This window comes from Terrapene carolina, unplaced genomic scaffold (genome assembly GCF_002925995.2).
Source record: "Terrapene carolina triunguis isolate 2854851 unplaced genomic scaffold, T_m_triunguis-2.0 Scaffold58, whole genome shotgun sequence".
NCBI lineage: Eukaryota > Metazoa > Chordata > Testudines > Emydidae > Terrapene > Terrapene triunguis.
The window spans coordinates 89,488,571-89,515,852 of record NW_020664409.1 but is presented as its reverse complement, the minus strand read 5'-3'; the positions used below and the strand labels follow the sequence as shown (position 1 = coordinate 89,515,852).

The window sequence follows — 27,282 nt, the reverse complement described above, 5'->3', positions numbered from 1 at the left end:
GGTGGGAAAGTAAGGGGTGAGAGAGTCAAAATGATAATAGGTAGGGCCCTACCAAATTCATGGCCATGAAAAACAGATCACAGACTGTTAAAACTGGTCTCCCCCATGAAATCTGGTCTTTTGTGTACTTTTACCCTATACTATAGGGTACTATGGGGTAAAAGTATACAAAAGTACATAGCATTTCTCAAACTGGGGGTCTTGACCCAAAAGGGGGTTGCAAGCCTATTGTAGGGGGGTTGCAGTAGTCCCATTCCTTACTTCTGCACTGCCTTCAGAACTGGGTGGCTTGACAGCAGCGCTGCTGGCCAGGCACGCAGCGTTGAAGGCAGCAGCAGCGCAGAAGTAAGGTTAGCAATACGGCGCCCTCCCTTCAATAGCCTTGCAACTCCCCTCTTGAGTTGGGACCCCCAGTCTGAGAAATGCTGACTTAAGTGCTATACATGTGCATATTTTGCTGTTTTTAAATACATATTCCTGCTTTGTTACAACACTGTGAAATTTAATATTTAAATATCTGATACCATGAAATTCAAGATTTTTAAAATGCTATGACTGTGACATTTACCAAACATGGACCATGGATTTGGTAGGGCCATAGTAATAGGAAATGGATGGCAGTTCCCCTGTTGTGGGGAGGGGGGGAGGCGGAGAGAGCAAGGAGAGGGTAAGTGGACTGTCCATCTGAGAAACTAGGGAGAGGCATGTATTTGTGTGTGCACTAAAGGCTGACTCTTCAGACTGAAATTAGCAGGTGGGCAGAGGAGGGGGTGTACAAAGTCAAGAGACTAAAAACATGATTTGATGGGGGGCTTTTTAATCTCATGATTTTGCCGCCAATCTCACTGGGGGGGGGCTGTCATCTGACTCAGTATTTCACAAGCCTGATGCCAGGGGCTGTAACTATACAGCTCCCTAGGCACAGACCTGCTGCTATCTACCCCAGCAACTGCGCTAGCCACTCCTGCCCTAGAGGGGGCGCTACCACCGCCCTCTTCCTTTCCGGGCGAGCCGCTTCAACCACACCGGCTCAGCGACCACGCGCAATTCCTCTTCCTTGGCTCGTTCTCCACGCTCCGGGCCCTAGCCCCGCCCGCTTTCGTTGGGCCTTGTGAGTCTCAGCGGTTACGCATGCGCCTTTTCAGCACCTTTCGACGCCCCGCCCTTTTCTTCGTTCGGCTACCGGAAGGCAGGGGCTGGGGCGCATGCGTATTTGGAATCTTCTTGCACTCACGGAGCCCTGATCGTCATAGTGGCTGCAGTTCCGCGCATGCGTGTTTGGTCCCTGTGCCGGGAGGGGGGCATTTTAACAGTAAACATCCTGCCGATTTGAACGGCGGGTTTGGGCGGCAGGAAGGGCTGCGGCCGCCATCTTGTTTGTTTGAGTGGCTCGGATCGGGGAGGAGGCGGAGCGGTGTAGTTACCGAGCCCGGCCCCGCCAGCCGCTGCATTGGCCTCCCCTGCCGCCACGCAAGACTTGGGGTAAGGAGCCGGCCTCGCTGCGCCCGCCCCGGCGGAGCAGGCAGCGCGTCCCGCGGGGGGATCTGCAGCCGTCCGAAGGGCGGGGGCGGCCGGGCTCAGCGCTGCGCTTCCTCCGGGACGCGGAGAGGCCTAGTCCTCGCCGCCCCATGCTGCGGCTGGGCAGCCCTGGCCCGCTACTCCTGGGCATCCTCCAACCGAGTCCGGGAGGCAGAGAGACGTGGGGGGTCGCGGGACTTTAATGTGTCTTCTGGGGCCGCTTCCCCAGAGGCGCGCGGGGTGCTGCGGCCAGTGCCTGCGGGAGCCGGGAGGGCTGCTCTGTAGTCCACTGTCCCCAGGAGCTTGCCCCGCTGCCGGGTGGAGACGGGTGAGGCCCGTGAGGGAGCCCTGGGCAGGCAGCGCGGAGCAGTTCGACGTGAGCCAGCTGTGGGGGGCTGCTGCAAAACTTCTCCGTAAGCGAAGGTGACGTGCCCCAAAGTCCCCCCTTTCTAGCCCCTCGGGTGCGGCCCTGAGCTGCTGGAGGTGAGGGGCTGCTGCCGGCATCGGAGCCGTGTCCAGTCCGGGGCACCGGACAGGTGATTGGTGCAGGGGGAAAGGGGGTTCAGTGCGTGTCTGAATGCCGTGAGCTTTTAAATGTAAAGCGATCAGAGGCACTCAGTAACAATGTTTGCTTCCCTCTGTACGGGTCAACTAATTTATATTCATATAGACTATTATGTGGGACACTATTTTGCGAGCCTTTTGCTGAAACGGTGTAATCTCTGGGATTGGGTTTATGGGGGGGTTGCTTTTGGGGTTGTGGAAAGTGAAGGTTTAGAAGGCGGGACCTGAAAGGGAAAAGTTTGAGAACCCACTTATACTAGAAAATATATTTTTGGGGGTTTGGATCAGTCCTATATTAGTAGAGATGGATAATCTAGGGTTTTTCTACTAGCAATAGTTCATGCAATAACTAGTGATTAGTTTAAGTGGTGCATCAAAGGGATATCCATGTTACATTTGCTAGATTTTTAGAGTTAAAAGAAGTTTTTGGGACAATAGGATTGCCTGTATTTCCCTCTGCATGCTTATAATATTTGTAGTTCTGTACTGTACTGACTGTAATCTAATTCTGTCTTCATGGTTTCATCTGGTCTCCTGCAGAAGTCAGGAAGGAATGAACACACACACACACACACACACTCCCTCTCCCTCTCCCTCCTGCAGAAGTCAGGAAGGAACGAACACACACACACACCCTCTCCCTCTCCCTCTACAACTGTATTGTGGAGGGGTTGGGTTCACCTTCCTCTGAAGCATTCTGCCACTACCAGTTGGGGTGGACTGGTGCTCGGAAATGGTACAGAGAATCTTGCTCACATGCTTATGGTCTAGTCTCTAGCTGATCACTAGATTTGGTGTTTGGAAGGAATTTTCCCCAAAATCAGATTGGCAGGGACCATGGGATTTTTTTCACTTTCCTCTGCAGCATGAGAGGAAGCATGGACTGTGTGCTAGGATAAAGAACAGGGGTACTTGTGGCACCTTAGAGACTCGCGATTCTCTGCCATCACAGAGATCTTGGGATCCCTGTTGTTCTCAACTCATGGTGCGCAACAGTTTAGCCTCCTGAGGACTAAAATCTTTTTTAACTGAAATCATTGGACTCAACATAGGGGTATACGGGTGAAACTTAATGATTTGTGATGTACAGGAGGTCAGAATCTATGATTTTGTGATTCGTTCTGGCTTTTCTGAAACCTGCCCCAGAATCACCCTGCCTGCCAAAGTTCAGCTGTAAGAGTCACATTTTCCTTTTTTTTTTTAAAAAAAAATATTTTGGTTGCTGTGTCATTTAAATTAAGTTACCTTGTTTGTTGAATTTGAACACTTTTTGGGCAAGAATATTGCAAAATTTCTACAGTAGTTTCTTTGGCCAGGATTCAGCAAACACACATGCTCTCTTTCACAAATGTGTGTAGTCTTCTTGACCTGTGTTTGTAGGATCGGGGCCTTAGTTTACTTTCTAAAGACTCATTGTAAGCATGTGGCATGCTGTGAATTTGTAAACAGTAATTAAAACAAAATGAACCCAGTATACTGACAATCAGAGAAAGTGAGTATGGTGGGAAAATTGGCAGATAAGTTATTTAAGTTAGTCAAGTATAGAGAAGATTGTGAGGAACTTTAGGGACCTAACCAAGCTAGATAAATGGACAGATACTGTGGTGGACTAAGTACTTTGCTTTTACCAACACTGAAATGTCCATTGATGGGGGGAAATTTGAACTAGCCTGATAATTAACTTAACTCTGGAAAGAGGCCTGGGCCTCATTGTGGGAGTGAAGACCTACTCAGTGTGCAGCTGTGGTCAAAAAAGCAAAGAAGACATTAAGGTGCACAAGTAACAGGATGGAGAATAATATTAAAACTATGCTATTATGTAAATCAATTGAATACCCTCATCTGGAATATTATGTGCAGGTCACCTGACTCAAAAAAAGATATAGCAAAATGAAAGGGGCTAAGGGAAGGGCAGCAAGAATGTGGTGTATGAAAAAATTATAGTATGAGAAGTGACTGAAAAGATTGGGATTTTTTACCTTAAGAGACAAATGTGATGTAACATGATAAAAAGTATATCAAATAATGATATAGAGAAGGTAGATCAGGAACTTAGTCTCTCCCTTTCTCTTAACTAAGAACAAAAGGAACATGGTGGCAGATTCAAACTGATAAAAGGAATTTTTCATGCAGTGTATGATTAAAATGTGGAAGAGCCCAAGTTTTTAGCTAGATTCAAAGAGCTGTTGGACACTTATATGGCTAACAAGTATTTCCAGAATTACAATACTTTAATGCTAATACATTTTAGAAGGGATATAAAACCTGATGCTTTAGGTTTAATCCAGTCTGTAATGACTGGGAATTAGGATGAGACTTTCTGGGGGGCAGATTATCCCACATCAGCCCATTCTGAGGTTTCTTGCACCTTCCTCAGACACATCTGGTGCTGGCCATTGTCCAAGACAGGATGCTGGGGTAGATGGACCGTGGGTCTAATTCACTATGGCAATTTCAACATTCTTTTTTTCAGTTTTACTTTATATACACTGTGTGGTCAAATGTACAGACCTAGTATAGTCAATTTTCCTGTGATTGTTTTGGGCTTTCCACACAACATAGAGACACACTTTAAACAAAATAGGAATGCTTGACTGTCAAAACACAAATAGGCAGGAGGGCTCAAGGATGACTGGCATTTGAAATAATTTTAAGTTGATTAAACTTCAGTTTGGTGTCCCTTTTAAAAGGACATCTTTTGACAGGGTCAAAATTTGATCATAGTAGAAAGTTTCTCAATCTGAGGTGAGTGAGGCTGCCCGTGAGGTGCCCAATAGGATTGCTGGGCAGAAGAATAGATCACTGTGCAGAACAGTGGTTCTCAACCAGGGACTTGCTAGGACCCAGGGCAGAAAAGCCAAAGCCCTACCATGCAGGACTGCATCCTGGTGCCCCAAGCATCCCCTCCCAGGGCTAAAGCCAAAGCCTGAGCAGTTTAGCTTCACAGTGCCCCCTGTGGCATGGGCCCCTGGGCAGTTGTCCTGCTTGCTACCCCCTAACATCAGCCCTGGCTTTTATATGCAGAAAAACAGTTGTTGTGGCACAGCTGGGCTGTGGAGTTTTTATGGGGGGGGGGGTGACTCAGAAAGAAAAAGGTTGAGTACCCCGGTGTAGAAGAAAGTTGTAGGATCTCAGATCTGATCCATTGCTTCTCTAGTTAAAATGGCAGGTGGCTACTTGAAAGTAATTAATTACCCTTCCTGCATCTGTTGTGAGCCCTAATATTGTTGGCTGCAGGAGCAACTCACATGCACAGGTGTATAGTCAGGGAGTACCATGCCAACCTAAGCTTCTCTTTGCACATCTAGCAGTTAGTTCAGCTTTGGGTTGTATCAAATGTCCTATTGCTCTCCCCACCACCATCTGCCTGCACTTTTCTGGAGAGAAGAGTCAGACAAAAAAAAGTAAAGGAGAGAAAACAAGAAAGAAACAAGGGAAAGAAAATATACTGAAAAGAGAGAGGACAGAAGTGTGAGAAAAAGGCAGCAACAGTTGCTGCCATGCTGCAAAGGATCATGCGTGGTGCCTGTGCACTAGTGCACCCCAGATGGGGAGTCCAAGAAAAAAAAGTTGGTGAGCACTTCAGTAATAATTCCACTGGAAATGTATTTTTAAAATTTGTACAAGCTGCATGTGAATGTATTCTCATTGCAGTATTGGGATAGTGCATTAGAACTTAGAAGTGATGCTGACTTGTGGTATTAGTTCAAGCAGACCGCATTGCATAAAGTAGACATTGCAAATAGAAATTAATGTTTTAATGTAAGATGTTGTAACTTATAAATGCATTTGTTAAATTATTTTTAGTGTGGTAACATCACTCTTTAAATTGTTTCCTCTATTTATATGTATAACTTTCTGTGGCAGCATGTCCATAATATATGGAGGAAAACTGCTAATCTCTGCCAGCAGCAATTTACTTCTACTTTATTTCCTCTTTTCAAGATTTTCAATACACCTCTACCCCGATATAACACGGTCCTTGGGAACTAAAAATCCCTACTGCGTTATAGGTGAAACCCTGTTATATTGGGGTAGCGGCAGCAGAGCTCCAGCGGTGATTTAAAGAGCCCCGGGCTCCGGCCGCTGGGGGGAGCCCGGGCCCTTTAAATCGCCGGCCGAGCCCCGCTGCCGCAGCTCCGGAGTAGCGGTGGCAGGGCTCCAGCAGTGATTTAAAGGGCCCGGGGCTCCCCGTAGCAGCCGGAGACCCGGGCCCTTTAAAGCGCCGCCCGACCCTCGGTGCCAGAGCCCTGGGGTTACCGCGCTATATGCGAACCCATGTTATATCGGGTCGCGTTATATCTGGGTAGAAGTGTACTTGAAACAAGTAACTCTCATTCTTCTCTAATATTGACCTTGAGTTTCAGGCTATCCGTAACCCTTGCATAGATTTAGCAATTCTCTATGCTAGTCCTGTGAAACATCAGCATGCTGACCACTTACCATTTGGGCTTCCTATCCCCATCTTCCCCACAACAAAAGTGTAATAGGTTCCCAGTCCTGTTTGTTGTATTAGTGACCTGTATTTGTGTGAAAGATTAAACCTTTCCCTATCACATTGGGGAGCACTTCTTCCTCTCTCCCTTCTCCTCTCCCCCCTCCCCCCACTCCCCCATGCCCATGTATATTCCCAGAATAGAAGAAATAAACGATTTGTCCTCACAAGGAACTAACTTTGTTACCCCTTAGCATTTAGTGTTTGTGTGTTCCTGTCACCATGGGAAAGTTACTTCCTCTTGTAGCTCTAATGGGGGAACATGCAGACCGAGTGCAGCAATATTGCTGAAAGATAGTAGTGGCAATATGTCCATGCTAGCAGCTGCTATCTGTGCTGTCAGGGAACTGGAGTGAATACAGTTGCTTCTGTGTCTTATTGGTCCACATAATGCTTTTCATGTTTAATGGGAAGACTTCATTATATTTTCAGGTTTGAGTCAAGTATGATTGCTCTTTCCCTGAAGTTCAAGCTATATATTTTGAACTGATTGTGAACATGTCAAATCTAATAACTATGCCAATCCACAAAAAATCAAAGAACAGTTTTTACAACTGGAGTTGGAAGGTTGTGACAGAGATTTAATGCTGATGGCTTTAATGCCTCACTCCTTCTCCATTCTCTTATGCCTAATGTTTTTGAGAAATACACCTCTACCTCTATATAACGCTGTCCTTGGGAGCCAAAAAATCTTACCGCGTTATAGGTGAAACCGCGTTATATCGAACTTGCTTTGATCCACCGGAGTGCGCAGCCCTGCCCCCCCCGGAGCACTGCTTTACTGCATTCTATCCGAATTCGTGTTATATCAAGGTAGAGGTGTATTGCGTTGTACAACAAACCCACCTCATAGATTTGTGAAATACTTTTTTAAACCCATTGCACCGAGAAATACAGTTTCTGATTTATAATGTCCCCTTTCATTTGATGATCTGGGTAATTCCCATAAAATTGCTCCTTTGGCAGGTCTTTTGGAGGATCCTCCGCATCTCACCCCCCCCCCCCTCCAGCTTTCAGTGAGGGTGCAACAGATTTCTGTCCTTGGTTCCTTTCTCTTCTCCCTCTTCACGTTAACTGTGGGTAATCTCATTTGCAGATACAAATTCAACTACAGTAACTCCTCGCTTAATGTTGTAGTAGTTTCACTTAAAGTCGCATTTTTCAGGAACAATGTTAAGCGAATCCAATTTCCCCATAAGAATTAATGTAAATGGTGGGGGGGTGGGTTTCAGGTTCCAGGAAAAAAAATTTCACCAGACAAAAGATAGATAGATAGATAGATATACACACACACACAAAATAAATTTTAAACAAACAATTTAATACTGTTCACAGCGATGATGATTGTGAAGCTTGGTTGAGGTGGTGAAGTAAGAGGGTGGGCTATTTTCCAGGGAATGCCTTACTGTTAAATGATGAACTAGCTTTTGGCTGAGCCCTCAAGGGTTAACCCATTGTTGTTAATGTAGCCTCACAGCTACAAGGCAGCACAATGGAGGGAGGGGAGACAGCATAGCAGACAGACACACACACTCCTGTGTGTGAGAGAGATGCGCATTGTCCTTTTAAGTAGGCTGACCCTCTAAGTACGCTGCCTTGTTAATTAATCAGCAATTTGAGACAGCAGCTGCTCCCAGGAAGCTCCCTTGGTCCTGAGCCCTGTCGTGTTGTCATGTCCCCCCCATGGAGATGGAGTAAGTAGGGTGCAGGGGAAAGGGGGACACCCTGACATTAGCTCTCCTCTCTCCCCCCCTGCACTGCAAGCAGGAGGCTCTTGGGAGCAGCTCCAAGGCAGAGGGCAGGAGCAGCACATGGCAATGGGGGGAGGGACAGCTGAACTGCTGGCAATTGATAGCCTGCTGGGCGGCTCTCGCACAGAGAACTTAGGGGAGCGGGGAGCTGATGCAGGGCTGCCAGTCCACCCTGGTTCCAAGCCCCCACCAGCTAGCTACAACGGGCTGTTCTTCCTGCAAGCAGTGGACAATGCAGGCGGCTGCCAAATGACATTATAAGGGAGCATTGCACAACTTTAAATGAGCATGATATCTAATTGATCAGCAAGGTAACAACGAAACAATGTTAACCGGGACAACTTTAAGTGAGGAGTTACTGTACCACAGGGGTCCCCATCTAAGTGCTGGCCGGCGGACGAGCAGCAGCCGAGTCATCGCCTCCAAAATGCCGCCAAAAGGCATTTCGGCAGCGATGTCTCTGGATGACGCTGCTTCTCGGTGGCATTTTGGCGGCGACGCCTATTGACGTTGCCGCTCGTTGGCGGATGCTCGTCCGCCGCCACGGTCCTCCGTGGCTCGTCGTCTGGCAGCTGCCAGACAAAGAAGGTTGGGGACCACTGCTGTACCACAACTATTTCTGGTGACTCTCAGATCTTCCTCTACTCCAGGCCTATCTTTCGAGCCAAACAACAAGCTCAACATGGCTGAAAGTGAGCTCTTCACCTTCCCCTCCCCTCCCTTTTCTATCATTGTGAACAATACCACCATCTTTCCTGTCACTCAGGCCAGTAACTTGGCTGCCCTCTTCAACTCAGTCCTCTGTGAGATCTTACATTCAGGATCTGTCTAACTCTTGCCAATTCTTCCTGCTGTGACAAAGTTCCTCCTCTACCTTGGTGGGTCCTGCGCTTATTGGCGGATTTGCTCGCTTTACAGATCCACCCTGTGGGTCAGGAAACAGTCCAGAGACCTTCCCCTCTGGTAGAAGCTATAGTCCAGGTCAATTCCTCCTGTGTTTGATCAGGAGTTGGGAGGTATGGGGGGAACCCGGGCCCGCCCTCTACTCCGGGTTCCAGCCCAGGGCCCTGTGGACTGCAGCTGTCTATAGTGCCTCCTGTAACAGCTGCATGACAGCTACAACTCCCTGGGCTACTTCCCCATGGCCTCCTCCCAACACCTTCTTTGTCCTCACCACCGGACCTTCCTCCTGATGTCTGATCACACTTGTGCTCCTCAGTCCTCCAGCAGCACACCCTCTCACTCTCAGCTCCTTGTGCCTCTTGCTCCCAGCTCCTCACACTCACTTCTGCTCCCTGGCTTGACTGGAGTGAGCCCTTTTATAGCATCAAAGGGGCCTTAATTAGAGTCAGGTGCTTAACTGCCTCACCTGACTCTTAGGTTAATTGGAGTCAGGTGGTCTATTAGCCTGGAGCAGCCCCTGCTCTGGTCACTCAGGGAACAGAAAACTACTTATCCAGTGACCAGTATATCTCCCTTCTGCTACTCTGCTGTTCCCAACTGGTCTGGGTCTATCACACTGCATACAATCTCCAAGATTTGGCCTTTTCTTTCATCCACGCTGCTAAAACTCTCATCCAAGCTCTCATCATCTCATTTCCCAATTAGTGCAACATCCTTTTCTCTAGCCTTGACAAATGCAAATTTGCCCCGCTCATATCCATTCAGATTGCTACTGCAAAAATCGTTCTCATAGCACATTGCTTGATTACATCACCCCCTCTCTCTGAATCCCTCACCGGCTCTCCCTTCTCTTATCACATCAAACATAAGCTACTTGCCTTCACATTCAAGGCCCTTTGAGTCCTGTCCCCACCCTAGCTATAATCTCTCATTCACTCTTAAGGGTTGAGTCCTGCCTCTGAACAGCTTGTAATGCTAACCTCCATCACCCACTTCTTAATCTTCAAAGGAGTGCTTTTTTAATGCAGCCCCTCATGCTTTGGAGGAGCTCCCTATAAACATCTGTAAAACTTAACTCATTATACTACTTTAAAACTTTTTCCAGGATCCTACAAAAAAATTAACTATGGTTACGCTGCCAATGTGCTGAGACGCTACCTGTAATGCTGACCTATATTGTCACATTGTTTCCTTGTACTCCCCCATTTATCTGCCTGTATCCATCTGTCTCTTGTCTTATACCTATGCTGTAAGGTCTTTGGGGCACGAACTGCTTTGGCGTTCTTGGGGTTTTTTTTGTTCTGTTTGTACAGTGTCTAGCACAGTGGGATCCCAGTTCATGACTGGAGCTTGTTTGTACTATGGTAATACTATAGGGCTAATAAAACGCATATTCAGATAAATATAAACCAAATTACATGAGTGGGCATGTTGAGATCTGGTTGCAGAATATTGCACAACTGTGGAGTAACTGAAAGAATGTAAGGGTATGTCTCCACTGCAATTAAATACCCGTGGATGTTGTCAGGGGCTGTTTAATTGCAGTGTAGACTTCTGGACTCAGGCTGGAGCCTGGACTCGAGGACCTTGCATGGTGGGAGGGTCCCAGAGCTTGGGACGCAGCCTTAGCCAGGAAGTCTACACTGCAATGAAACATTCCTGCAGTTTGAGCCCAGTGAACCTGATTCAGCTGGCACAGGCCAGCTGCAGTTTATTTGCAGTTTAGACATTGCACTTCTATTAACCTTTGGGACCGCAGATTTAAACCTGGCCTGGAATCACAGGAAGCCTGCATTCTGTATGCTACCCTGCATTTTGGAAACTTTCCAGCAGGAGACAATTGTCAGTTTTGCTAGAAATTGATACTCCTCTGCTTGATGCATCAAATTAAACTGCTCTGCTCCTAGTGTCACATGCTGTGCCTGCTGGGGAGGTGTTCTATATAGGAGCTTTAAAGGCATAGGTTTGATCCTCCATTGTAGGTACAGTGAGAGAAGGATAGAAGAGGCAAGACAGATGGTGCTTGGACTTGCCAGGAGCCGGATCCATCCTCTTAGGATGATAGCGTGCTCCCCTTACTTGCTCATTTCCGATTAGCTGCCTGTTAGTGGCTTTGGTCTTCTGCTTCCCTAATACACACACTTAATTATTGGTAAGGATGCAATTTTTGTCGGAGGTCACGGATTCCATGACTTTAGCGGACCTCCATGACTTCTTTGGCTTCAACTCCCACCACGGCAGCGGGTCAGGAGCAGCTGTCTGTGCCTGCTGCAGTAGCAGCAACCGGAGCTGGAGCAGTGGCTGGCAGTCAGCCCCCAGCAGGGCTTGGACTGTTAGTCTTGAATATTTTTGGTAAAAGTCACAGACAGGTTGTGGGCTTCTATGAATTTTTGTTTATTGCCCGTGACCCATTCATGACTTTTACTAAAAATACCTGTGACAAAATCTTAACCTTAATTATTAGGTTCATATGGGTTTTCCCCATAAGCTAGTGATGGGACTGTAGTCTTATGTCTATTTCATATTATGGTGACCAGTCCCTTATAAATACAGTATATTTCCCCTTCTCAAAGCTGCTAGGAGTGGGCTCTTGCACCACCAGCAGCAAGACAAAAGGACAATAGGAAAACAATGCTACACTCAGAGGGAAAGGGCTGTAGATAATAAGAGTCCTTTAGAAAGGTTGGAATAAACCAGTGGTTCTCAAACTTTTTTACTGGTGACCGCTTTCACATAGCAAGCCTCTGAGTGCGACCCCCCCCTTACAAATTAAAAACACTTGTTTATATATTTAACACCATTATAAATGCTGGAGGCAAAGTGGGGTTTGGGATGGAGACTGACAGCTCGTGACCCCCCATGTAATAACTTCGCGACCCCCTGAGGGGTCCTGACCCCCAGTTTGAGAACCCCTGGAATAAACATATGGAAGGCTTTTAGAATGAGTAGAGCTCTTAACTTTTTGTTTTGGAATGAAAAGATACAGGAACTGTTTGAGGATGGAAAGACTGTGATCTTTTTTGTGTGTGAGGAAAATTTGGGTCAGTAGTATTCCATATGTGCTGGGGTCTGAATAGCTGGTACTTGATAAGGCTATGTAGAAGACTGTGGTGAATGGAGATGGAAGCATGAATGAAGATTTTTACAATGGAGGAGTCCTAGTGACTAGAATTGGGAAATGAGCTCTTGGAAGAATCATAGATAGGTCTAATAAGAGACCAAAGTTCATGGTCAAGGATGATGCTAAACTTAGACCATTGCTGGCAGACGTTTGTGTAGGTATATTTAATCCTGCCTCAATGCCGGGAGATGGACTTAAATGTCTTTTGAGGTCCCTTCCAGCCCCACATTTCTGTAGGTGTGACTTTTTTCTAGTTTACCTGCTCAAGTTTCCAATGCAGTAAACTTCTACACTTATAAACATATAGCCACCAATGGGGAAAAAACGAGCAAAACGCGCTCAATCTTGAACAAAATCCTTTCAGATTTCAAGGTATATGGAGCATTTTCTGTTCTACTTGAAAATTTCTGTCCTTTTTCTTGTACAAAACCATTCTAGAATCTTTCTGGTTGAAAAGAAGACATGTTGATAGCCTCCAAGTGGCATATATATACATATGGTAAGATTTTTTTGCAGTAACCCAATTCAATATAAAACAATTATATTTTTCTTTACAGGTTTACACCTTATAGGCGGCTGGGACAATGTTCTACGCCCATTTTGTCCTGAGCAAGCGTGGGCCGCTGGCCAAAATCTGGCTAGCGGCCCATTGGGATAAGAAGCTAACCAAAGCCCATGTATTCGAGTGTAATCTAGAGAGCAGCGTGGAGAGTATCATCTCACCTAAGGTATCTATTTTACAGTCATCTTGATGTTAGTGTTGCTGGTTCAGCAGAGATAAATTACGACAGCACATGATCAATATACAAGAAGTAACTAATATACTGATGCCTTAACCTGAAAAATTCTAAAATGTTAACTCTTTTAATGAAAAATAGTGTGCTCACAATTGTTTTACATGAAGTATGAAATAATCCATGAATACCTGTATTCTAAGAAATAATCTGAGCTTTTCACTCAATTCTTATTTTATAGTTTTGCAAGAAGTGGCCAGGTTTCAAATTTGGTCCTTTGGTTAATAGGTTTTATACAGAGTATCTTTATCTGAATTATCTTGACGTACCATGTGTATACGTAGAAATTTTTTATGGTGGGAGAGGGAAAGGGAAAAAAACATCTTGTACCTGTCAGCAAATAGCTTTCAAAGGACTTACGGTAACATTTGAATACGCTTGACATTGAGAGCTATTGAAATAAAGAATGATTGATTATTTAAATATTCTTTCTTGTCCTTTATGTTCAAAGGGTTGGAAAATGTAGTCGATAGCTACACAATAACATTACTTGCTGAATACAGTTTTCTCCAGGCTAGGCCCTAAGTTGCCTTTGGTGCTTTGCTTGGTATTGGCTACAGCCAATAGAACAACTGTGAAAGGTGCTGAAGGACACAACCTCAGAGTTAAGGGGGAGAGAATGGAACACTTTCTTCTTACCAGATACCTACTAATCAGAGGGAAGATTCTTCAGGTCTTATGTGTTCATGGATGTTTTCGTTTTTAACTCACCTCTAAAAATGGACTGGTTATGTGGCACATTAGTCAAATATAAACCATTTTACTTGACAACAGACATTTGGATGCCTTAGAGCAGTAGTTCCCAAACTTTAACAACCTGTGAACCCCTTTCACTAAAATGTCAAGTTTCGCGAACCCGCTTCTAAAAATGAATATTTCCAGGGATTTTCTCCTTTACCTGAGTATAAATTATAAAAGCAGTGATCTTGGAAATATAACATTTGTTTTTATGACATGCTTATTCCACACTATTATTAATTATTATTTATCATAACAGTATTGTTAATACATTATGAAAATGGCAACACTCTTCCAAGATCTCACTTTCATAGCTTGTATCACTTTGAATAAGCCTGTTATAAGACAAGGCTCCTATGTTTCATCAAGGAGTATCAGATGTGAAACAGCATGAAGGTATTTAAGAAGCCAACTCAGAGTTCCTCCATCCACAAGCATTCAGGTCTTGAGCAGTCCAGGCAAACAACGCACGTTACAACAAAGTTTAAACTTGTTCTTCATAATAATTTTAAAAACAGTACTAGCTGCCTATTTAATTATAAAATCAGCAAAAAATATCCACCTCCCTTTCCATTTCTTATAAGGAGTCTTGAAGTTTAAATCTCCTCAGTGTGATAGATACGCTTGCTTTGATCTGCTTAGCTCTTGGAAGCTCAGGGGCTCCAGGCTGCTGGCCCCATGGTGCCCGGGGTGCCTAGGTACAGCTCTGTCTGCCATTAGGGAATTTTTTCCCAAGAACCCCCTGTAACATTTCGTGAACCCCCAGGGGTTCACGAACCCCAGTTTGGGAACCACTGCCTTAAAGAAAAGCTTTATTTTTTTAAAAAACCTAAAGCTTGTTTCCTAATATCCATAAACACTTTATTCAGCTAAACAGATGTTTTGGCTGTCAATTCAGTGCAGCTAATATGATCTTTACAAGAGTTATAAATATACACAAATATAATAGCTGTATCCTCTATTAATCAGAGCACTGTAGATATGCATGGTGCTTTACAGAACAGGCTGATTCCCTGCCTACAAGAGTTTGTAATTGAAGGGTATGTTTACACTGGCAGAGTTACATCGCTGCTCAGAGAGCACTGAAGGGAAACCACTGTTGTGGGTTCACACTGTCAGCTACTTGTGCAATAGCGTGTTCACACTTGCAGCGCTATTTGGAGCGGTGCACTCTGGCATCTCTTCCTCTTCTGCTGCTAAGAATTGTGGGAAGGCGGAGGGGGTCGCGGGGCATCCTGGGTCCTGTCCCAATGCCCCGTGATGCATTGCTTCGCATTCCAGCAAATTCTGTGCTTCTGTCCGCCTTTGGCACCATATTTCAACGGTTTGTGTACTGTGCACTCTGCCTCTTCGGTCTTCAGGAATGGATCCCGCACTGCTGACCAATATGCTGCTCGCTCTCACTAACGCATCACAAGTGGCAGTGGAGTTATTCCTTAAATTACAAAGGCAAGAGGAGTTTGACATTAATCTCGCCAAGCGTAGTAGCTACGACATGAGATTGCTGTGGCATTCACGGAGGTGCTGACCACAGTAGAACTTCACTTTTGGGCTCGGGAAACAAGCACTGAGTGGTGGGATCACATCGTCATGCATGTCTGCATAATGAGCAGTGGCTACAGAACTTTCGGAGAGGAAAGCCACATTCATGGGACTGTGTGATGAGCTTGCCCCAGCCCTGCGGCGCAAGGACACGAGAATGAGAGCTGCCCTGTCTTTGGAGAAGTGCATGGCAATTGCACTGTGGAAGCTGGCTACTCCAGACTGCTACTGATCGGTCACTAACCAGTTCGGAGTGGGAAAGTCAACTGTTGGAGTCGTGTTGATGGAAGTGTGCAGGGCCATTAATCACATCCTGTTCCAAAAGACCACGTTGCCCAGAGTCATGCGTGATATTGTGGATGGCTTTGCACAAATGGGCTTCCCTAACTGTCGAGGAGCGACAGATGGCCCGCATATTCCAATTCTGACACCAGACCACCTAGCCACCGAGTACATTAATTGGAAGGAGTATTTCTCTATGGTTCTCCAGGCACTTGTGAATCACCGTGGGCATTTCACTGACATTAACACAGGCTGGTCTGGAAAGGTGCATGAGACACGCAACTTTTGGAACACTGGCCTGTTCAGTAAGCTGCAAGCAGGGACTTACTTCCCAGACCAGAAGATCACTGTAGGGGAAGTCAAAATGCCCATTGTGATCCTGGGAGACCCTGCCTACCCCTTAATGCTGTGGCTTACGAAGCCATACACGGGGAACCTTGACCGTAGCAAGGAACGGTTCAATAACAGGCTGAACAAGTGCAGAATGACTGGTGAGTGTGCTTTTGGCCATTTAAAGGCCCACTGGTGCTGTCTATATGGGAGGCTGGACATGGCTGATGACAATATTCCTATGCTTATAGCCGCGGTTTGTACGCTCCATAATATTTGTAAAGGGAAGGATGAAAGCTTCACTCAGGGCTGGACCGCGGAGGCTCAGCGCCTGGAGGCTGAATGTGAATAGCCAGAGACCAGGGCTATTAGAGGGGCGTAGTGCAGGGCCATAAGGATCAGGGATGCCTTGAGGCAGCAATTTGAACAGGGTGGATTTGATTTAAATCAAATTGATTTAAATCACTAGTCAGGAAGACTCGATTTAATCATGGTTTTCTACGTAAAAGTGCATTCTTGTTGGTTGTTATAACCTTAATACATATTCTTCACAACTCGGAGATAGATGTAGGTTTCATTTTTAGAAGGAACACACTTATACATTTTAAAGTGATTTATTTTGAAAACTTCAGATTAGCTTTACAGCTATATCAGAAAATGAATGATTGGTTATTTCATTTACCAAAGGTAATTGAAGCAGATATTTATAAAGTCATTGGGAGGTGAACTATCTCCAATTCAACAGGTTAATCATTAATATTTGAAGGATTTTCTTGCCATGCTGTATTAGGAGGAGAACATCACCAGACAGACATTTAAACTGTTTTATTTAACTAAAACAAGGACATTAAGTGTTCTGGATTTTTTTCTTAAACAGCAAACACATAATATTTTAACAAAACAAGCGTATGTCCCTCGCTTCACATTTATCTCCTGACTTCTCCTTGTCCAGATCAATTCTGTCCCCAACAATCTTCTATTTGTTGAACTTTTTGAAACTTTGCACTTTTAGAGAGAGGTAAGGGATTGACTCTGTGTACACAAATTTGCAGAGGGACAATAGAGTTGAGGCCTGTTATTTCTCACGTCTATTTGTTTGTTTGTTTGTTTGTTTGTTTATTTATTTATTTATTTATTTATTTATTAAAAACAATTTTGCTGTTAACAAGCATGTTACCTCTGGAGACACAAATCCACAGTTTGAGAACTGCAAAACTAGGCATCTCTGATGGTATCTTCTAGACTGAGCACTGAGTCCCATTGGGTAGATAGAAAGATTAACCTAAATAATCTATACAGAAGTCCCTGGAACCTCATAAGATTGGGTCCTTAATCCATGAACCATTGGAACTCATTTACAAAACTTTTCTTAAACATTACATGAATATATTGCCACATACTATAGAATTATAATTTATGATCCCTATTCCATGATGAGATATCTTTGAGCTATAATGATCTTAATTAAAACTATCTTTAGATCAGATTTTTTTGATAAAACGTCTTTTGATGGGAAAACCTATTTAAATTTTAAAAAAATCTAATTTATTTATTTATTTATTTTTTAAATCATTGATTTTTATCCACCCTGAATTTGAAGCTGAAAGCCACTAATATTTGTTGCTATGTTCGGGAGTGCAGTGCTTGTAGTGCTAGCAGGTGATTGTGATTGGTGCAGACGATGCACTGTGAAGGTTTAAGAAAATTGTCTGTTGCTTTGCAGGGCTCTGTTTGCTTTCAATTTACGGAATAAAGATTGCTTTCAAACTCTTTTATTAAAAAACAGCTGGAGTAGAGAGACAAACAAAAAAACACATCAGCACTGTGGGGGGGTGGGGTAAGGGAGGGTCCCAGGAGGAGGTGGGGTCCTGGGACGGTTAAAGATTTGTGTATGTCCAGGTATCATATGCAACCTTGTCCTTTGGAGTACAGTGCAGTGGGTACTAAACTGCAGAGGGATGGGTGTTGAGTGCAGTGGGTACTGGGAATCCACAGGGCTGGACTGTGATGCGGCAGGAGTGGAATCCAGTGGGTACAGAACTGGAGCCAGGAGGTTGATAAGAGTGTGGTTGTGGTGTCTGAGGGGGAGCATGGTAAAGAGTTTTGTGACAGCCGCTTCAGGGGAGAGTGGGTGCAGAGGTGCTCGGTTTGCAATGCTAGTAGCATCTGGAGCATGTCCGCTTGGCACTCCATAAAGTTTAAGAGCAGCTCCATGGTTTCGTTCTGGCGCACCGCGGAGTACATCATGACATCACACAGAAAGTCCTCTTTAGTTTTTTGTGGCCGCTTTCTAATCCTGCGCAGCTGTTCAGCTGGCGATAACAAAGAGGGGAGGCTGGGCTCCCATGGTCATATCTGTGAAGCCAAAATGCAATGTTTTACAGCAGCAGTATTGTTTGCAACACAGAGACCACTGATTCAGTGATTTAAAACACAGCTACTATTCACATACCTCTCACTAACTGGCTGAACCCACGGAAGCACACATGAGCCACAAGACCCCCCCAAAGTGATGAGTAACCATGGGGGTAGGGGAAATCAGTGTTCCAGGACCTACTGTACACTGGGCACCTGGCTCTTGGGGAGAGCCAGCACTATGGGGGGGGCCTTATAATCATTACTCTCCCCGCATTTTCCGCAGACTGTGTTCATTATGGAAGATATCTCGCTGCTGAGGGTGAGCAGGGAATCAAGGGAGGGTCTTCTCCAAAACTGCAGCTTCTGCCCTGGCCCTTATGCAGCTTGCCTGTGTGCAGCAATGGTCCCCAGTGACGGCAGAGTGGCGCGGGAAAGTTACCCTTAATGGGGCAAGAAACAAAGCAGCTCTGCCAAAGAACCTGCAGCCGCGGATTGCCCAGTATGTCCATGAGCGTTTCGTGGAGATCTGAGGCAGATTCCCGTGACGTATGGGAGTGAATAAACACCCTGTTCCTCCGCTCAGACTGGGCATGTGGTGGTACGCACATCATACAGACACAAGCCTGCTTTCTGCAACCCTCCTGCCCCCAACAACTTGCTTCAGCGATTCCCAAAATCAAAGCCACTTACCGGGGCCTCCTCTCCTGTTTGCACTTCGCCAAGCTCCGACTGATGTGATTGGCTAGCCTCCTCTGGGGTAGAGAAGAGCTCTTGGCTGCATGCATCTCTGACCTCTGAGTCGTCCTCTGCCTCTGGGTCCCCCTCTACGTCCTCATCCAAGATTTCCTCCTCCTGGCTCAGTTCACTCTCTACTGGCATGCGAGTCACCGAAGTAACCACAGTGGCCTTCGCAGTGGAGGTGGGGTCACCACCAAGTATCGGGTCCAGCTCTTTGTAGAACCAGCAGCTCGTGGGCACAGCACCGGAGCGGCGGTTTCCCTCCGTTGTCTTGTGGTAGGGGTTCTGCAGCTCCTTCACTTTGACCATCCACTGCAGTGTGTCCCAGTCATGGCCCCTTTCTGTCATGCTTTGTGAAATCTGTCCATAGGTATCATAATTCCTATGGCTGGAGTGCAGCAGGGACTGGACAGCTTCCTCTCCCCAAATGCTGATGAGGTCCAGCAGCTCGGCATTGCTCCGAGTAGGAGATTGCCTGATCCGTGGAGCAGGCATGGTCCCCTGGAAAGATACGCTGAGACCACTGCACACATTACCGAGCAAAAAGAAAGGGGACTTTCAAAATTCCCAAGGAATTTAAGGGTTGGGGCTCACAGTTGGTCACCTGTGGGCAGGGCAGTAGAGTTCAAACCGATGACCAGAGAGGCGAGAACAGGCATTATGGGACCTCCCGGAGGCCAGTTGCAGTGCTGTAATCGACCAGGTGTCTATATTGGCACAGCGGCACTGTAGCCTCGGCGCAGAAAGCTGTACGCCTCTTGTCGGGGTGGTTTTTTTTTTAGTGTGCAGAAACTGCGCAGTTCTGCTATTAAGTGGTTGGCAGTGTGTAAACCTCGGGAGTTACACCGCAGAAAGCTGATTTACTGCGCAGAAACTTGCCAGTGTAGACAAGGCCTTAGTTATGACAAGAACCTCATTTGACAACCCAGGGAGGAGTCAGAGAAAGGAGAATGAGAACCAAGGCAGTGGAAATGCTCACTCACGGGGGTTATGCATGTGCCTTGAGGCTTGCAAGGATTTTTGTAAGACTTTCAGAGCTAGGCATTCTTAAAATCTGTTTTTGTTTTTTGGGGGTTTTTTGTGTGTGTGTTTTTATCTGATTTCTGGAGGCTTAGAAGAGCTTTTATTATTGTGTGTAATAAAAAGCCTGGGTATCTGTAATAATTCAGTTAAATTGAGGTTAGAAGTTTTAGGACTTATTCTTCCTGGGAAATCTTATTCCACTTATCCGTCAACACAGTTCTCAAACTTCTTCAGATTATGAGCCACTGAAGATATTCTTTCCTGGCCACATCTTTTGACAACCACACTCCTTCCCTGCAGCAAATACAATATTGGTTACATAGAAAAATAACAGTGAAACCGTTTTAGAGACTTGGCGACAAGAGGAACACAAATTTGTTTTAATGTGATGGGTACAGCTGCTTCTTTGTGCCCTCCCCAAAATTTTTAACTGTGCTGTTTTATTTCCTATTTTGGTGTGAAACTCTAGATTTACTATTAGTAAATCTTTCCTCATTGCCTGCAGTCACTTTTAACTTTATTTCTGGTTCAGTGTACAGTTTAGTTCTGTTCTTTGTTTTGTATTATCATAGAGCCTGGGGCCCCTGTCGTGGACCAGGAGGACCCCATTGTCCACCTATTAAATCTTGGTGATGTTCACAAATTTGAGCAGGATTGAAGGTTAACCAAAGAAACAAAGGCATGAAGGAGCTATACAGGATGCAGTGAGATGGGTTTGGTTTTGTGTGCTGCTTGCTAATTTATTCCAAAGTGACATGTTTCAAACTTAACTTTATTAATTAAAACTGAATGTTTAGGAAGTAAAGCATTTGCTGTAATCACTAGGCATGCTGACTCAATGAATACCCCTTCGTTTGCAAACGTAACAGGCCTTCTCTTCATTTTCCCCTAAGCAAAAATAACAAACTAAACCTGCATTCCACTCTATACTAATAGAGTGTGGTAGTCAAAATATTGGGCTTAAAGCTAGGAATTCCCTGAATTCTGATCCTGGCTCTGATGCTGTCTCCCTCGATGGTGTTGGACAGTTTCCCCATGTATAGCATTGGAATACTTAGCTGCATCACACTGTGGGAACTGATTGTAAAGCTTTTTGAACAGCATATGCTATTTTAAGTATTACTTCTGTAGATATTTCTTGAAATAGTACAAAGTACAATTAACAAATCACTGTTCAGATTTAGTTGAAAGGATGGGGTTTGCAAACTACTTCATGTTGATTAATATTGTCTCTTGCAGTATAAAGTTACTTTGAGATGCTGTGCTTTACTGTTTATCCTAAAATTGATGTAAAAAGAGTATATCATAAGAAAAACTCTAGCAAGACTGGCTTGCACTGAGGTTTTTTTTTCTCCTGTGAAAGTACTGTGGTTTTTTTTTATTATTTATTTAATATAAACAAGATATACCTGTTGTTGCAATCAGTAAATGTATTTTTAGGTGAAGATGGCACTTCGAACCTCAGGACATCTCTTATTGGGAGTTGTTAGAATCTACCACAGGAAAGCTAAATACCTTCTTGCAGACTGTAATGAAGCCTTCATTAAGATCAAGATGGCTTTTCGTCCAGGTACTTGTCATGTATCTTAAACACTTTCCCCCACAAGTTACATTACAATATGTAGTGAGACTTAATAAGCACGTATGCCATTTTACATTCCTGATGCTCCTATTGGAATAAGAGAAGTTTGTGTTACTTTGCATAGGGAAATACCATCTTTCAGATGACTGTCTGAAATTCTGCTTCTTCCCCAGCACTGCTTCAGTTGAGTGTTCTGGACTAAGGTTTCAGCACTCTTGTCAATAAGACCTATTCAGCAGGTGATATGGGGATGTGCTGCTTGTTAAATAGCTGCACATGCAATTGGGAAGCACTGAGGGGAATTTGGAACCAGTGGAGTATCAAGAGGCCATGCAGGCAGGAGGTGAAAAAGGGAAATATAGAAGCAAGTTGTTCAAAGAGATGCTATCTTACAATCATATTCCTTGTGTCTAACGATTTTGTCTACAATCGTAAAAGTAATACCTAAGCTACAGTAACTGAAAGGAATATTTTTTTTCAGTATGTGTATTTTGTGTTACAGTATTTGATGTCTACTCAGTATCACTGTTTTCCTTAGGATAGTCAGTTTCTCCTATTGTGTGGATGTTTCACACAGCAACAAAGAAAAATAATTTAAGTAGGAGAACGTGATTGTAAAAGCAGAAGAATTGGCAGGGAGACTTGGAGGTGGGGAAGGAGGGAACAAATGTTGTTAATACCTGAAACTACTTTTAACCCAACTTTAAGTTGAGTAACTTAGTTGATTATCTCTGATTTTAGTGTGGGAATTGTAAAAAATTTTTGCCAATTTGAAATTGTTCAGACGGGACTTCAGTGGAAGCTTCTGGGTGCTCAGTACTTCTGAATCCGGTCTATTTATGTGCCTAAATGTGGCCTTGGGGATTTAACTTTAGGAATCCAGGTTTTTTTTACAGTGGCATATTTTTGAAAACTGGCACAAAACAGCTTTAAAAAAATGAGACTTGAAGTATGTAGCATTTTTATTTAGGTTTTTTTGGATCTCCCTTTCTGATCCAGAGTCTCAAGTATATGGCCGTGGCTTTCAGTGACATTTCACTGCCTGCTTTATTGCATTTAACTTTTATCTGTAACAAAAATATTTGGAGTGGGATTTTTCAGAATCGTTGAGCCATTGGCTTGGTGTTTTCCCACTGAAGTTAGTGAAGACAATGGGAGTCTTACCTAAGGGAGCAGAGAGGCCAACACTAAGTGTGTTGAAAAAAAATCCTATCTTTTGTGTAGATATAGAAAGATATAGAAACTTATGTCTGAGTGTTCTCCTTTTCAGGTGTTGTTGATTTGCCTGAGGAAAATCGAGAGGCTGCCTACAATGCTATCACTTTACCTGAGGAATTTCATGATTTTGACCAGCCACTGCCTGATCTAGAGTAAGCTTACTTTCTCTTACTAAAGTAGGCTTGCTTTTCTGGAGTAGCGATTTGAAATCTAAATTTATCAGTTAACACAAACAATGGCAGATAAGTACCATTTCAAATTGGATACTTAACCTTTTTAAAAAATGAAATACTTTTTTTGCCTGTGGAACTCCTGGAATGCAAATTGCTATGCTAATATTTATTTGGTTTACAGTTAAATTTAAAATGCATTGTGTAAATTGAGAAATAAGTCACAATATGTTCCAAGTTATTTACGCTTTCCTAATCAAGGAAAGTCTTTTAAAACTGTATGTTCTTTTTATTTAAGCGATATTGATGTGGCTCAACAATTCAGTTTGAACCAGAGTAGAGTGGAAGAAATTACAATGAGAGAAGAAGTGGGCAACATCAGTATTCTTCAGGATAATGACTTTGGTAAAATGCTTTAATATTTTTAATATATGTGCTAAGTTAGGTTTTGCTGGCTCTTGGACTGAAATGAAAGTTTCACAAATCTTGTGGAAATCCTACAAAATGGGTTAATTAGCACTGTGAGAATTTTACATGAAATATCACTTAGATGTGTTAGTCAAATGTTTTTACAAGAGTGAATACCCTCATTATAGGATGAGTTTTCAAAAAATTTGTCATCTAATAGCCAAAAAAATTGTTGCTGCTTGTAAAGAAGCAACAATAACCATTTGTCAGGTGGATTAATGCTTAAGTGAATATATGAAATGTTAATTTTCTCTTTAAATGTGGCAGTCTAAATTCATTAACCAGCAGCTCTTTTCTACCTATTTTCATTGCATTCAGAAATAACTTTTTGACCCCTTTATAACTTTTTCTTAGTGGCGGGGCAATTGCAGTGATGAAAGTGGTATTCTGAGATTTTTTTGTTTCAATATCTCTTGGTGTATCGTTGTACAGAGTGCTTTAGAACTGATAAAAATGTATATGAATATCCTAAAATTGTTTTCTGTGCTCCAAGCTTGTTTAATATTATCCATAAAATAGGAATCTGTTAATCGGTTGTCTACACATGGGATTAATAGACCTCTCTGGTATTAATCTGTTTTTGGGAGTGCATTAAACACAAACTTAGCGCTTAGGAAGCTTTTTCTTTGAATAGATCCAATGGACGTCTCTAAACTGAATATTTTAAATATTTTGGTGCAGTACTGAAGCCATTCTCAATAGGTATGCTTAGAATATATTTTCTACATAAGAAAGATAACTTCAGGAGGAGGACAAGAGAGGAAGTTGTTTTGAACAAACCTATGAAATTAAAACAGCACTGAAGAAAGTCTCTTCAATGTGTCCACCATTAACTCTACATTTAAAAAAGTAATTAATAGATAAATTGTAAAAGGGTTGAAAACTATAGAAACATAACTGCATTTTGGTGAACAGAAATAACTCTAAAACTTACTGAGAAATTACAATTATAGAACAAAATTATCTACTGGGTCCATTTTTTCATAGATTAAGTGAAGTGATTAATGATCTGCTTGTTGGTTTGCTTAAACCTAAATTCTTTATCTGTTTGGCTAAAATTATATTCTTGCAGGAGATTTTGGAATGGATGATCGTGAGATGATGAGAGAAGGTAGTGCATTTGAGGATGACATGCTAGTGAGTACCAGTGCGTCCAATCTTTTACTGGAGCCTGAACAGAGCACCAGTCATCTTAATGAGAAAGCTAACCACCTGGAATATGAAGACCAATACAAAGATGACAATTTTGGAGAAGGAAATGATGGAGGAATATTGGGTATGTTTGAGAAATTAGTGTAGCAACTGGGTTTTATTAACTGTCCCTTGTCTTCTGTCTAAATTGTAAGCTCTCTGGGGCAAGGGCCATGTTTTGTTGTTGTTTGTACAGTGCCTAATAATAATTATCCTGGTAAACATTTCATTTTATTTTAAAATACGCAGTTTGAATTAAATCACTTTCCAAATTCAAGGCACTCCACTGTACATGTGAGGCGTGGAAGAGAAACTAGTATGTGAATCTTCTGGCTCATTGAAACTCTCTTGGGAGGGATTAAATTTATACAATGAGACTGTTAAGTGTTGGATCCTTTTTAGTATGATCCCTGAACTTTAAAAACCCTGTGGAATTCTTGCATGATAGACTTAAGCTTTGCATGCAACATGCAAACATTATGTATAATTGGGTAGTCAGAACATAACAGTGTACTAATAAAACAGACACGAGTGTGATAACTAACTTGACTTAATATTGTTTGTTTGCTGGATTTCACTTAAAAAAAAAAACAACACATTTTTTCCTTTGACGGAGCACGACTGCTACAAAAAAAATTCAGATAGTTTGTGTATCTTTAGTCCTTCAGTTTTCTGTGCTGTGTACAACATTTTGATTACTTGGGTTTTTTTGGTTTGTTTATGCACTCTACCACAACTGATTCTTCTGTTGCTATTTCAGATGACAAACTTCTTAGTAATAATGATGGAGGCATCTTTGATGACCCACCTGCTCTCTCAGAAGGTGGGGTAATGATGCCAGAACAGCCTCCCCATGATGATCTGGATGATGATGATAACGTATCAAGTGAGTATTTAATCTAGGACTAAGTTTCATTTTTAAAACTATCACTAGGAATTGTTTAGTTTCATAATAAAACACGTTGTGGACTGAAGTTTATAAAAGCTTGTGTTGAACCTGTTGATATATTGTGATGTTTTCTTTGTGTTCCAACTTAGTCCAAGATGTTTAACTTTTGTTTTGTTTGGTAGTGGGTGGACCAGACAGCCCAGACTCAGTAGATCCAGTTGAACCGTTACCAACTATGACTGATCAAACAACACTGGTTCCAAATGAAGAAGAAGCTTTTGCTTTGGAGCCTATTGACATCACTGGTAAGTAAGCCATTTGAGAACACTTTAATTGAAATATTTGAGACCTTTTGATCTAGGAAAACCTTGAGTTAGTGGAGTAGAAATGAATCTCTTGGTATTATTGCTAACTCAGTTTAGTGGTGTGTGTCCCATTTTCTTTTCAGAACATGGGATTTTGTCTTGCTTTCCCAAGAAATTCACTACCAGTTTTCTTGCTTGGAGCATATACAGTGCAGTTGCACATATTGGAATATCAACCTTGCTTAGTCCCTTGCTAAAGCAGAACCTGAAGTTTTTTGTCTAGTTATCTAATGTCTGATTTAACATAACAGTTATGTTCTTACTGAAACAAATTAAAATCTGATACTAAAATTATATTTAGGACATAGCTGTCTGCAGTGTGTAAGAAGCAACTCATGCTGACGTGAAGGAAAATAAATATCGTTAGTCTAATTTTAGTTCAGTTATTACTAAAACAAATACTTGGTTGTTTGGTCAAAATGGATAGTAGCATGGTTGAGTTGCTAGCAAAATGACTGGTATTTACTTGTTTACAGTACGTGTAACATTAAAAGCTAATCATATCAGTTTACATCTTAAAAGTACTGTACAAATATTTAGTGCTGCCACCAAATAGATTAAGAAATTTTACTACACCTCTACCCCGATATAACGCTGTCCTCGGGAGCCAAAAAATCTTACCGTGTTATAGGTGAAACCGCGTTATATCGAACTTGCTTTGATCCGCCGGAGTGCGCAGCCCCGCCCCGAGCATTGCTTTACCGCGTTATATCCGAATTCGTGTAATATTGGGTCGCGTTATATCGGGGTAGAGGTGTATCTTAAATTTAGGGAATTCTTAGGCAGTATATTTACTTGGAGCCTGTAGGATTTTTACTGTAACATAGTATCAAGTCTGTTTCCCTCTCTCTTGTCTTCAACAGTCAAGGAAACCAAAGCAAAGAGGAAGAGAAAGCTGATTGTAGACAGCGTGAAAGAGCTGGATAGCAAGACTATTAGAGCCCAATTAAGTGACTACTCTGATATTGTCACTACTTTGGACTTAGCACCTCCCACTAAGAAATTGATGATGTGGAAAGAGACGGGAGGAGTTGAAAAACTTTTCTCTCTGCCTGCTCAGCCTTTGTGGAACAACCGACTATTGAAGGTAATACAGATTTCTGAAGGTTTATTTTTAAATGAATTATATTAAGAACTGATCATGTGGGTGAGGCTGAAAGCTTATATAGCAAGCAAAAATGTGCATTGGCAGCATCTGATAAATAGTACATTTTTGAAAACTTGCTTCAACTGAAAACAAAC

General features: G+C 43.2%; 1 protein-coding gene across 1 annotated transcript in view; it reads left to right on the top strand.

The window, feature by feature from the left end:
• Positions 1-1,365: 1,365 nt before the first annotated feature.
• The window catches only part of RAD21 (RAD21 cohesin complex component), a 35,589-nt gene continuing 9,672 nt past the window's right edge, over positions 1,366-27,282 (top strand). The window contains exons 1-9 of the mRNA XM_024211567.3: positions 1,366-1,482; positions 12,910-13,080; positions 21,598-21,727; positions 23,010-23,109; positions 23,426-23,532; positions 24,668-24,871; positions 25,547-25,672; positions 25,858-25,980; positions 26,904-27,127. Of these exons, the coding sequence (XP_024067335.1) occupies positions 12,937-13,080; positions 21,598-21,727; positions 23,010-23,109; positions 23,426-23,532; positions 24,668-24,871; positions 25,547-25,672; positions 25,858-25,980; positions 26,904-27,127 (1,158 nt within the window). The 5' untranslated portion in view covers positions 1,366-1,482; positions 12,910-12,936. The remainder of the gene's footprint in view (positions 1,483-12,909; positions 13,081-21,597; positions 21,728-23,009; positions 23,110-23,425; positions 23,533-24,667; positions 24,872-25,546; positions 25,673-25,857; positions 25,981-26,903; positions 27,128-27,282) is intronic.